Here is a 13,380-nt window from a genome sequence, read left to right as displayed (position 1 = left end):
TTTGCCCACAGGCCCACGCAATTAATATCTGTTTGTATCCCCTTTGGACCTTGATCAGAGGAGGACCTTAGGCTAGTGACGGCTGCTAGTTTCTATATAGAAATCTGTTCCCATTCCACAACTGCACCTGGCTAAAAGAAGTCTTATAACTCAGAGTGCAGCTCTGTGATCATATTAATGAATGTGGAGAGCCACGAAGGAAGTTGATGTCAGTACACTTTTCTGTGCCAGGTGCTGTGATTGCAGGTCTACTGGAGCTAGCGATTTAAGACTTAACATCTGTCACTGACTGCGGGTTCCACTCAGATCAAGGTGTGAATGGGAAAGCAAGATTAATAAATCTCTCTATATATAAAACCTGCTTCCTCATTATATATCCTTTGGGGTACTATGCCCCTCACCTCCACTCTCATTGTCTAATCTCTCCCTTCCACAATCCAATATCACTGCCTCCTCTCTCCACTTTCTCACTACTCCAGTCCTCCATCCTCCGATCTCACTGATTCCTTCTCCTACACCCCCCTTTTCTGTATCAAATACATATCCTTTAAGACAACACCCACCTTTCAACATGCCCACCAATTACTGTGGCAACGTAGTACACTGTGTGGGGCACCTTCTTTTGCCCATAGGAATCTGTCCCTACAATGAAAGGTCCAGTTGGCAATTTTGCCTCCAGACAAAGGTTCCCAGTCCTCCACTGGTACGGATAACATCAGTAAGGAGACACAGTAAAGCTATGGATTCAAAAGAGCATCCAGTGCCTGTCTTAATCTGCTTAAATGTTGCCTGCTAAGATAAATAGGATGGCACATCCTGAACACTGTACTTGGGTTCAGGCTATGCAAACCATGACATGTGCAGGATCCTAGCATATTAATTACAATAATTACAAAACACGTTGATACAATTTCTTTTCTGACCCCAATATGGCAAAATTGCACATATAGTTTGTTCAGCACTCAGCTGGTTGTATTGTCTGAGCACAAATGAAGTTGATATGGTCAAGCCATTCTAGCACAGACAAACTTAACATTTCATGGCAAAACCTCAAGTTACCAGTGTTCAGATTTTTTGAAAGCACAACAGTTTAGCTCCAAAAAGTCACACCTAAGAATCTGAAAATGAAATGTTACAGGATATACACTGTTCTAGAGTCTGCTGACAGTCTTAGGGTACACATGTCTACAGCAAATTGCTTTGGACCTTGTTCCTGTATGAGCAGCCAATATAATACACTATTCACCCTATATCAGCATCAATCAAACAATAGACATATCACACACCATCCATACTTGATAAGAAAAAAATGTACTCTACAAAGAACGAGATGTTCCATTTTATTACAAGCAAAGTAATATATACTGTATAACCTTGTAACCATCAGATAAAAACAGGAAATTATTTAGCACAGAGATGGGTTTAATGACAAGCAGGAGCAAACACAAGGTATTATTTACACACATCATGAAAGAATCATCACTACTAAGCTAAGATTAGTAAAGAACCTAAAGGGTTAGTCTTCTCAAGTGATATTTCAGTTATAAGTGAAGGCTGGGCTAAGTCTCCCTCAGGCTCTCACTTGAGAAACCAACTAATGAGATCTCCCTGCCATAAGCTCTTTGATGTGTTCTTTCCCTCCTTTTAATTCTGGGTGTTTTCACCCATCTTTAGGTATTCTATTCCTATTATGCACAAACAATAATGGCTGGAGAAGTACTGCTGACCTGTAAACTCAAGCACAGTCACTGAAAAACTCAAGGAAGAAATAATAGTGATCTGTTGACCGGTCCTAATAAGGTTTAACTGTCATACAGTAGCCATCTATCTTCCACCAAAAACTGACTTTCCCCCCTACCATTGAAGTCATCCAATGTTAAAAAATAGAGACTTCTAATGTCCTGGTACAAAAGAATAGGGGCAACAGCATAGACAAATTCATGGTAACAGCCTCTGAAGTATTCTAGATGAAAGATCAAAGTCCAAAAGTACCAAAACAGTCCTCCTTGCAGGCAAAATGCACTTACACATATTCACTGGACGTTTTATATAATTTGTTTTTTTTCTTGTCAGGACACTTCATGGGTAAGAAGAGCCTGCAGGACACGTACAGATTAAGAGAACAAGATATGGAAGGGGCAGCCATCTTTCCACCACGCTCTATGGAGAGCATGAGAGCCACTCTACTACAAGAGCAGCGCAGAGCACTGTCACCCAGCCAGATGCAAGGAGCACAGGTGACTGCAAAAATATGTGCTTATACAAAGCAACAAATGCATTAGAAAAATTTCAGCAATGAAAGCATATACTGTATAATAAACATATATATATATATATATATATATACTGAGCTATCACAAACCAGCTGGAAATTTAAGCCATGGTTACAGTGCTAGTGCCAAGGCATTTACTTAGGTGGGCTTACAGTGGAGACAAAACTCAGGGGAACTGTCAATAATGTGAAAATCATTAGTAGTCAAAGGTTTATGCACATTATTGTAGGTGTACTGTTTATTTATATATGTTTGTGTGTAAAGCTAGGTATACACGGTTAGAATTTAATTTGAAAAAATTCATTTACAGAACGTTTGTTCAATTTTCCAGTAGCTAATGGGGTCAAATTGACTATTGATTTCAAAAGTAGTGACAAAGAAGAACGAAGAATCAGGATGGAAATCTCGAACAAATGAAATTCTAACAGTGATTGTGGTTCTTAGCTCATGAAACTCCTTTCATTTCCCAAATCAAATGTTAAAATCAAAAGTCAAGTCTCTGATGGCATTATCGAATGTTCTGATGGGATTTTTCATATGAACATTCATACGAAAATCTACCATTGTACACCCAGCTTTAGTGTGTGCATATACACACACACCAGAATCAGAAGTTTTTCACAGAGATACAGGAATCAATTTCAAGACTAACATCAATTGTTTCCGTTGCTGCAAGGTTGCCTACAATGTAACACTTCTATTACCTTCAAAATGTTTTAGGTCAGCTTCACTCCCTATCAAGGCGGTCTTTATAATGAGGCAGGAAGGCCCAGTATGTAATGTGTGAATCACAATAAAACATCAAAAAAACCTATCAAAAAGTGGAGGAGTACTTAATTTTCTATTTCATTAAAAGAGACTACTGTACATGTAAATTATATATCAACATGTCTGATTTATTATAATCATCACTGAACTTTTATTTTTCAGCGGATACTTAAGAAGATTCTGGAGCAGTATTTTAACATGTCCCGGAAGTAAAGAAGATATTTATTTTCCTGTACATAAAATAAATATATATATATATTTGTGCCTGAGATACCAACATTTGTTTCAGACATTCCAAAGGTTATTGTTTACAAATAAAAAAGAAAATACTAATGAAAATGGGAGTGTTTTCATTCAGAAAATGAGGTTAATTTCTTCATGTTAAAGTTAGACTGTCGTCCTAAGATTATGTATTAAGTATTTTTCTGCCATTTTACACAGTGTTCTTAGAAAACCTATGAATAAAGGACATTCTTTGCACAGAAAAAGTATAATATTACTGTTTGTCTATTGACATCATAAGTCATAGTCTAATGTACTACTGCTTTACATATAAAAAAAAGGGTGCATGACTGAGACAGGAACACTAGGTTGCACATTCCTTTGGGAGCTGTAAATATTATTTATAAACCAGACAACAAAACTGTCTATATGGTTATATCGTATGAATGTGAATGGCCCCCAGATAATCGCTGGAGTTTTAATGTGCTCCAGGTTTGGAAAACAAAAGTATTGACTATCATAATGAGTGAATTGAATAATTGTATTTTTCTCCTGTAATATTTCCTAATTAGGGCATTAATGTAGGTATGCACTCTATATGTTACATTATTGTGTGTGATATATGATTGAAATGACTCATGTATGAATCCATTAAAATACAAGTCCATAAACGGTTATACCATCCCTTTTATCTGATTTACTAAAGGCAAGTAGGCTGTTCACTTTTAAATTGAATTTGCACTTTGCAAGGGAATTCTCCCTTCAGTTTACTGAATGCAGTCAAGCTCTGGCAAGTTCCATTATCCGATCATGAGCAAAGCAAAAACATTTTTCTTTGTATCTTCCTTGCTCGTGATTGGGTATTCTTTGCAAAGTGAATGTTCATCAAATTCAGTAAGCTAAGGGAAAATTCCCTTGCAAGGTACACATTTCCCTGCAAAGTGAACAGCCTATTTACAGTGAGAGGGAAAGGGGGGTTGTTGATGAGGCAGGCAGCGCAGTCCACAGTTGATCCAAACTTTCCCTGGCCGACACAGCAGTGACAGGCTATGTGAAAACAGTTACTGTTGGCCTGACTTGGTAAGAGTACAGAAGCATCGGAGGAGGTGAGAGGAACAGTGAGGGTGGGCTGCTGTCCAAGCAGGCAAAGTTGCTGCAGCCTGTCTTTGTGCCCATGCTGTTGCTGCCACTGTTCCATCTTCTGCAGCCCTCATCATTTCACATGGGGACACAGCATTGTTCAGGAGGGAGGAACTGGAAGAGGAAATTAACCTCCTCCTGGCTCTCTCTTCCTCCCAGCATCAGCTTCCTACTCCCGCCTCCCAGCTGACAGGAATAATTACTCTCCTCTCACTACTCTTGTAAGCCTGTAAACTCCCAAATGGACAGGAACATAGTCAGGAACTATGGCGGGGAAAGCTTGCTGTTGAAGTATCCAAGGGCTGACTCAGGCCACTGGGCTCTACCTTTATCTAAAATGTCTTTTGTGTGAATTGACCCTTTCAGTTGCACAGTAGTATGAAATTAAAATGACTAATGTTGTATAGCTCAAAGTCAAATGAGGTTTGATTTATCAATGTGTGCATACTAAGAGCTGGAGTTACTTCTGGTCAGCAGCCAATCAGATTTAGACCTGTTCTAAACATCTGAACGTGATAGCTAGTTGAGAGGAAGTAATACAAGTTCCTAGTTGGAAAACATTGAAAAGATGTGTTTGGAGGAGCGTTGGACCCCTTGATTGGATGAGCATAAGTGGTTTGATTCCTTAAATTTGGAGGCAGCTCTCTGTCAACAAGGGTATCTAAGGAGTCCACAGAAACATTCATAGAGTATTGGAATAATGAGAGTACCACGCTGATTAATTCAGTCCACTAAGGGTTTTTATTAGAAGCAATGGAAAGGTAAAAAGCCAATGTGTTTTGGGAGCTTACATATCCTCCATCCTCCTTCATCAAGGCTTGTGTACTGGCAATGATGGACACTAAAACTGGACAGAGAACTATGGGAAATTATGATTATGTAATACCAGCATGGGTTGCCTGCCAGACAGCCTAGTAAGAAAACATTGACACATCATGCCAAAGCAGTCTAAAGTATGTCAAATGTATAGCTACATATTGGTGAGATTTATGTCCTAGAATTTACAAGCAATCTCCAAATAAAGAAATACTGATATCAAGTTTGCCATAACCTTACCCCTTTATGTATTTGATGCACATCCCCCAAGGGAGTCTACCAAACCATCCCATTATGTAAAATTCTCTGTTAGTCAAGTGGTCTTGACTGAGAACCCTAAGTGGTATATTTATAAATGAGTGGATGAGACAACACTGACTAGTGGTGAATCAAATCACTGTCATTTAGAAGCCATGCACCTGGAAGATTTGCCTGCAGTGAATGTTTGGTAAATGTCAGATTCACTCTCTTATTGCTATGCACCTTAGTCTCAAAACTGAAGTTCAGCTGGTCAGGGATTCTATTAGTCCTTATTGGAGTCTTTCTGCAGTCTAATTCAGTATTTCTCATAATTATTCAGTCATGGCACCCTTAAAAAGTATGCAATATCTTTAATGTGGGGAGGGGACCACATGCAAAAACACAATGGAGAAAAGTATGGTTCCATCCTTTGCATCAAAGTCCTCCCTTCAACTCAAGAGATCCCCTTCACATCAAAGCCCCCTCTTTACATGACAATTCTCCTTTGCACATCAGAGCCCCCCTTCCTCATCAGAAACCCCCTTTGTATCAGAGCTCCCCTTTCATATCAGAATCTCTTCTTTTAAATCGGAGTTCCCCATTCATATCAGAGTCCTACCACCACCACATTTTGAGGCACCCCTTATGGAGCAGAATGCACCCCAATTGAGAAAGGCTGTTCTAATTTGTAGATACTATGGCATAACATCAATGGCAAATCTGTTCTGCGAGCACTGAAAGCCACTATAAGCATTTATTATTTCTAGCTTCCTCATCTCCTATATAATGATTTGCTTTATTTAACCTTATTTATGGCTTTAATTAAACAAGTGATATTGTAATACTGAATATTTTATTACACTGGAGAAGATCGATTCCCCAGTGAAAATATAGAACGATATCAGAGATCCACGATCTCTGAGAACCCTGAAAACCAAGGTTTATTGAAGGCAGAAAATTATGATGGCTGCCTAACTATACCTGCTCTACTTTCTAAATTTCTTTTAGGTCTAGTACAATTGTGTGTGAAGAAACAGTATCCTGTGTGAGTTCCTTCAGTGTGCTGGGTGCTTCCCAGTGCCAGTGTATTAAGATGTGTGGTTCTTTACCTGTTACAGAGCAGGTCTGTAATCTGATCGGTAGCTGTGTGGTTCTACACCTGTTACAGAGCTGGTCTGTAATCTGATCGGTAGCTGTGTGGTTCTACACCTGTTACAGAGCGGGTCTGTAATCTGATCGGTAGCTGTGTGGTTCTACACCTGTTACAGAGCAGGTCTGTAATCTGATCGGTAGCTGTGTGGTTCTACACCTTTTACAGAGCAGGTTTAAAATCTGATTGGTAGCTGTGTGGTTCTACACCTGTTACAGATCAGGTTTAAAATCTGGTCCCGGCAGCATTTCTGTGCCTGTTTACAGCGATGGCCACATCTCTCTTCCTTCTTCCTGTGGAACCATGCCGCCCGCACCCGCCCACGAGACCAACCAGGACCCCTGCTGAGAACCTGCACAGCCCACTATAGACCCCGCACAGCCCACCGTTGACCCGGCACAGCCCACCATAGACCCCACGCAGCCCACAATAGATCCTGCACAGCCCACCATAGAACCTGCACAGCGCAGCATAGACCCCACACAGCCCACAATAAACCCTGCACAGCCCACCATAGAACCTGCACACTCTACCATAGACCCTGCCCAGCCCTCCTGAGACCCCACACAGCCCTCCTGAAACTCCACACAGCCCTCTTGAGACCCAACACCGCCCTCCTGAGACCCCACACAGCCCTCCTGAGACCGCACACAGCCTGCTGAGACGTCGCACAGCCACCTCAGACCCCAGACAACCACCTGAGATCCTCTGCTAGAGACATCAGGCCAGCACTCCAGAGCAGCGCAGAGTATGTAGCTTCAAATTATTCTGCATTGATGTATAGTGCTTTGCTGGGATTTGTAGCTGGTTGCCATTCAGGAAATTGCTGTATAATGTATCACTGGGATTTGTAGCAGAGACGTGCGGTCAGAGGAGGCAGGAGAGGCAGAGCCTCACCTAGTATTATAGTGTTACCACTTCTGTAAAGAAACCAAATCTTTAAAGAGCCTCTACTTAACTATGTGCAGAAAAACTATTTTCAATAGGGATGTACCGATACTGTTTTTTTCGGTATCAAGTACCGATATTTTTTTCCAGTTCTCGCTGATACTGCATAACGATACCGAAAGTCCCATTAAGGAAGCCGGGTGGCATGTAATGACTCGTCGCCCAGCTTCCCGATTAGCCGGGAAGCCGTCTCCAGGTGAAGAGGAAGCATGGAGTTGGCTTTCTGACCAATCAGGAAGCCAGGTGGTGAGTCATTACATGGCGCTCTGCTTTCTGATTGGCCAAGAAGCCGTCAACATGCTACCTCGGCACACTATGTATAGGCATACAAGTAACGGTATCGGTGCATCCCTAATTTTCAGACTTGCTAAAAGTAGCATTTGAAATATTCATAACATTTACTTAGCTCAGTGGTATTTCACCTTCAATGTATAGGTTGCCTGAACTGTGGCCCCTGACATCATCACAGAGCAGCACTTTGGGGCTGATATATAAATCTTCCACCCAGTGTATAGTTGGTCAAACGGCACTACCGCTACTAGATGGATTTCAATGCTCTTTTGCCCCATCTAGTGACAGTAGTGCCGTGCAAACGGCATTCACCTAGTTATACGCTGGTTTGAAGATTTATGAATCTGCCCAATAATGTTCGGTATACAGTATGTACTGCTAGAGAGGTCTGTCAGAGACTGTTGATATACTACAGGATATGACGGTTAGAGACTGGAGACATGCTACAGTGAGAGACTGGGGATATGTTATACAAGGCTAGTAGAGATCACTGCAACAAATAAATGCTGGCACTCCAACTACAGACAGTTGGGTTCTGAGGGCCCCACAACATGTACCAAGGGCCAAATGTAGCCCTTGGGCCACAGGTTGGACACCAGGGACTCCTAATAGCATGCAATAAATGGAAACAAATAAACACATTTTGAATTTTACAGTCAAATCATGAGCTTTCTAAAAAAAACATCAGTGCAGACAGGTAGTTTATAAAGAGGGACAAAGAATGCATTATACATGCAGACTATGCTTACATAAACATAAAATTCTGCCGGATTTCAGATTAGGAGGCACAATTAATTATGTTTTACATTTATGGTTTCAATAAAGAAACTGTTAAAGTCTAATAGAACTCACTATGGGCAAGTCAAATTTTCAGTGTTTAAGGATCCTCTGCTAAGGAGCCCCAAAACACGTAATACACGTAACACATTACAACATTTCAGCCACAATACTATTATGATCAAACAATGATTCCAAGATGACAGGCAATCACTATACCTATCTCAGTAATGACACATTTTCAGGACCAAGATGTTAGCTTTTACTAGATAAAAAAAAATCTGTCTATATTTTTAATGGATATGTGTATGTGAACTCTCCCTGCCGTGTCACAAGACCCAAGGGAGGTATACACAGTGCCCATGTCACTGACACTTTGGATGCTGACGCAGTTTGAACTCACTCTGAACTCTGTGGGATAATATACACTTGCGTGCCTCCAGCGCAGGCAAAATGCACAGACATAAAGAATCAATTGTTTTAATAAGGCCTATTCCCACTAACGAGCTGAGTTACAGCATGTTGGACAAAAGTCCAGACCCAAATGAAGTCTTTGAAAAACACAACACATCTTAAATACATGAAGTTAGTGCATGCGTTCTTCATGTATTTATTTATTAAGAATCATATATAGAAATACATTGCCATGTTTTCTGTGTCCATTTTTGCTGCTCGTTTTCTGCCAAATTTAGTGAAAGGTGAACTGGATTTTGCTATTCTGTGAAAAAAATTTTATGCTTTGGAAAATATGGCTAGGGTCTGACTCTTACCTGGCTGTATGAATCCAAAAGCCAAAAGTGAATTTTGGCCGATGCTTAATGAACCAGAAAAAATTCACTTATTGGGTAGCTGTATTTGCTGACTCCCGCCCAAAATCCTTTGATTAAAAATTCTAAAGAGCCGGGCAGAAAAATGTCAGCCATACAGCACTTGCATTCAATCAGATGCAATCACTGTTCAGGTACAGTATATTGACAACTGGTCAAAATACAAAAGCCCAGTGGGAGATGAATCCATTCATGCTGTTTAGCGTGAATGGAGAAATCTGTTATTTATCTTCAGCCCATTCTGCACACTCTACATAGAAGAGTAAGGCCTCGTTCATAGTAAGGCCTGGTGTACACTGACCATTTGTAGCACTTTTTCTGCCATAAAATTTATTAACAAAATATGCCCCCAAAAATCTCATTCATTTCTATGGCCCTGTTCACATCTGAGTGTTTTTTCGCAATAAGCAAAATGCCGGTCACTGGAAAAAGTACATGTGCTTTTTTTTGGCATATTACTGCTTGTTTTGGCCCCAAAGACTCAACAGGAAACGCTTGAAAATGCGTGTTTGCTGTGTTTTTGGGTGTTTGCTCATTAATAGGGATGCACCGATACCGGCAGTTTGGTATCGAGTACGAGTACCGATATTTTTTTCCCAGTACTTGCTGATACCGAATACAGAGTACCGAAAGTCCTGTTCAGAAAGCCAGGCGGCATGTAATGACTCGCCACCTGGCTTCCTGATTAGCAGAGAAGCCGGACAGTGTGTAAAGACTCGCCACCCGGCTTCCTGATTAGCAGGGAAGCCGTCCCCAGGCTTCCCGTCACTAGGTGACGAGAAAGCATGGAGCCAGCTTTCTGGCCAATCAGGAAGCCAGGTGCTGTGTAATGATGCGGTGCCCGGCTTCCTGATTAGCCGGGAAGCCGGCTCCATGCTCCTCGTCATGAGGTGACGAGGGAGCATGAAGCTGGCTTCCCAACCAATCAGAAAGCCAGGCACCGTGTCATTACACGCTGCCTGGCTTCCTGATTGGCCAGCTTCCGACCAATCAGGAAGGCAGGCAGCGCGTCATTACACGCTGTCCGGCTTCCTGATACCGGAAGTATCGGGCTAGGCATCTGAGCATTTCTCACCCAAATACTCAGAATTGGCACTGATACCGATACTAGTATCGGTATCGGTGCATCCCTACTCATTAACATCAATGAGCTGCAATCTGCTCACAAAAAAGTGCAATTTGATTTATGGGCATAAAACCGCACAAAAAACCCCTAGGTGTGAACCCAGCCTTACTGCATGGTATAAAGTGGACTTTTTACCAAGCAGCTAGTGTCCTCTATATGGCAGTGGTGGGCCACGGTGCCTTTCTATGTTACAACGTAACCCGTTGTTTACTTTTGTTTTGTTTCTTTTTCTTATCTCGCATACATTATGTAGACTGCATATAACACCTGCATTGGGGTGTGAATTGAGTACATGTGCCATAGCGGTGACTGGCATTGGTCCAGTGTGGAAAAATACTGCACTTGGTGTGAATGGGCCCTGAAGAATTGCTATATATTCACCGTGAGAATTTGCAACATGGCCCTTTTGAAGTTCAGAAACAGCTAGATAGTTGCAAGTGATGCTTGAAGTTGTCTATTTATTCCAGGCTTAAACATGGGATTTGAGAATAAATCTTCTAGACGCGATGGGACAGAATAAAATTTACATTTAAAATGGGTACTTCTCCAAATTATCAGTTCATATAACGTCTAGGGAGAGTTGTGTTTGTTGTGCTTAGTGTCTGGGGGTAGAGGAGTGGTTAATAACATTAGCGCAGACCCGCTGTATAGTGTTTATAACTGTAAATTCTGCAGTAGGAGCAGAATTATAATATTTGAAAAGTAATTCTGAGTGTAGAATAAAATGCACAATTTAAAGTAGTATTAAACTCTCCAACTTATTTTCAATAATGAATCCAGATCAAACAAATATACATTGTCAGGAAAGTTTTTCTTTACATTTTTCCCCAAGCCCTTACAGTCATCATGTTTCCAAACAGCTGGCTCCAACTCTCTCAGCTCAGCTTCCCTGAACTTCCTGCCCAGTATAAGATCACAAGAGACAGTTATGGGCAGGTAAGGTAACAATTCATCAGTAAATAGTATAAAATCCCTGTTATGAATGATGTAAGAATATGTGAAGAGATGATTCCCAAATACTTAACAAAACATAAACTGAAATATGAGTGCTGCAGCTTTATAGGGTCATCATGAAACATTGATCATAACACAAATGCATTGTTCACTTTTACCCCATGCAAATCCTTTAACTGAACAGAATGTGCCTGCTTTTACCTGTGGATTTTCCATTTAGGTCAACTTGTCAGCAGCTTTAAGCTTTTTAAAACAGAAATTCCCCCTAAGATATCTATGATTATATTTAAAGTACTGTTAAACTTACAAACCTTTTCTTTTTCCAAAAAGTCCAGATCAAACAAATATAAATTGCCCAGCAAAGTATTTCTTGACATTTTTGCCCAAGCACTCACAGTAAGTAATGTTTCCAAACAACTCCAACTCTCTCAGCTCGGCTTCCCTGAAGTTCCTGTCCAGTGCACAATCACAAGGGACAGCACAATCTCCAGCACCTGTCCATCTACTAGCTTGAAGGAAGGAGGACCGTGAGGAGAGGAGTGTCTCGCCTTGCTGTGCCTGTGTGTTTGTGGAGACATACACAGCTTACTTGCACACACAAGGGTGGCGCCAAGGGGCCCTGCAAATGAAATAAACCACAATGAAACAGGATATCAGGGCCAGGGCTCAGGGGACCAGGTGATTCTGAGTAAACTAAAACATTAAAACATCAAGGAGCAGCATCCATTGTAAGTGATTTAATCGGCATTTAAAATAACTTAAAAATCTTTTGACTGTAACATCAGATTAACTTCAGTAAAAAAAACTGCCTATCAAAATGAATAGCAAATTCAAAGATAAAGGCAGCTGAATTGTTATGCATATCTAGACTTCTGTTGTAAAAAGTGAGCATTGCCCCTCCCCCTCCCTATTGGTCTTCTAAAATGATATGTGGCTCTATTGACCAACCGTGTAGCCTAAAGGGTAGGAAAAGCTACAATGTGCATTTACTGTATCTTCATCTATCTATCTATCTATCTATCTATCTATCTATCTATCTATCTATCTATCTATCTATCTATCTATCTATCTATCTATCTATCTATCTATCAGTTTAAGATAAGACAGAAGCTTGGTGCATCTTGGGCAAACTCCCCGGCCCAAGTGGCTCCGTTGGCTAACGAAGGGAAGGGGGGAGAAGTCCGGTGATGTCGATGTCCGTGACGTCACCGGATCTCCGACGGGACTCCCGGAAGCCGACGGAGAGATGAGTCTTTTCATTTTCGATTAAAAGAATTTTAATCGATCAAAAAGTTTATCGATGAATCAGGGAATGAATCGTTAATTTCCCCAGCCCTAATTTAAACTAAAAGTTTGAGACAGGTTTACTTTAAAGGATAACTAAATCCAAGAACACACATTTCAGCTTACCAGTTCTTCGATGTGGATGTGTTAATTTTCATTTTTTAGGCTAAGAATATTTTCAGCAAGTACAGAAAATACCTGTAGGGCGCGATAGAAATGCAGCGTCCTTTTCACTTCCTGTGAGCTTAACTGAAAACAGATATCTTTCACGTTTGTAGTCCAGCTTGGGTGGCAACCATAGCTTCCTCCACAGATACAGTGGGGTTGTGAGGGTAGCCCCACAGGAATTGTGTTATTGGCAGGATCATCAAGTGAAACTAAAGGAAAAAATATATAAAAAAATTAAACTAATGCAGCCACTAGTAAACTGCAATATATCAAATGTATGTTTTTAGGTTTAGAAATGCTTTAAAGGACAATCTGTTTTTTTTAAACATACTTATTAAAGTCTGGTTTTATTTATGCTGTTTAATGTATTTATTAATATTATTATTAATAATAGAA

General features: G+C 40.7%; 1 protein-coding gene across 1 annotated transcript in view; it reads left to right on the top strand.

Moving 5' to 3' along the window:
* LOC108796197 (bombesin-like) overlaps positions 1 to 3,576 on the top strand; it is an 18,849-nt gene extending 15,273 nt beyond the window's left edge. Inside the window, exons 2-3 of the mRNA XM_018567639.1 lie at positions 2,074 to 2,237; positions 3,204 to 3,576. Of these exons, the coding sequence (XP_018423141.1) occupies positions 2,074 to 2,237; positions 3,204 to 3,254 (215 nt within the window). The 3' untranslated portion in view covers positions 3,255 to 3,576. The remainder of the gene's footprint in view (positions 1 to 2,073; positions 2,238 to 3,203) is intronic.
* Positions 3,577 to 13,380: the final 9,804 nt, after the last annotated feature.

This window comes from Nanorana parkeri, unplaced genomic scaffold (assembly GCF_000935625.1).
Source record: "Nanorana parkeri isolate BGI_ZX_2015 unplaced genomic scaffold, ASM93562v1 scaffold1078, whole genome shotgun sequence".
NCBI lineage: Eukaryota > Metazoa > Chordata > Amphibia > Anura > Dicroglossidae > Nanorana > Nanorana parkeri.
The sequence above is the reverse complement of the archived record's forward strand: the minus strand, read 5'-3'. Positions and strand labels throughout refer to the sequence as shown.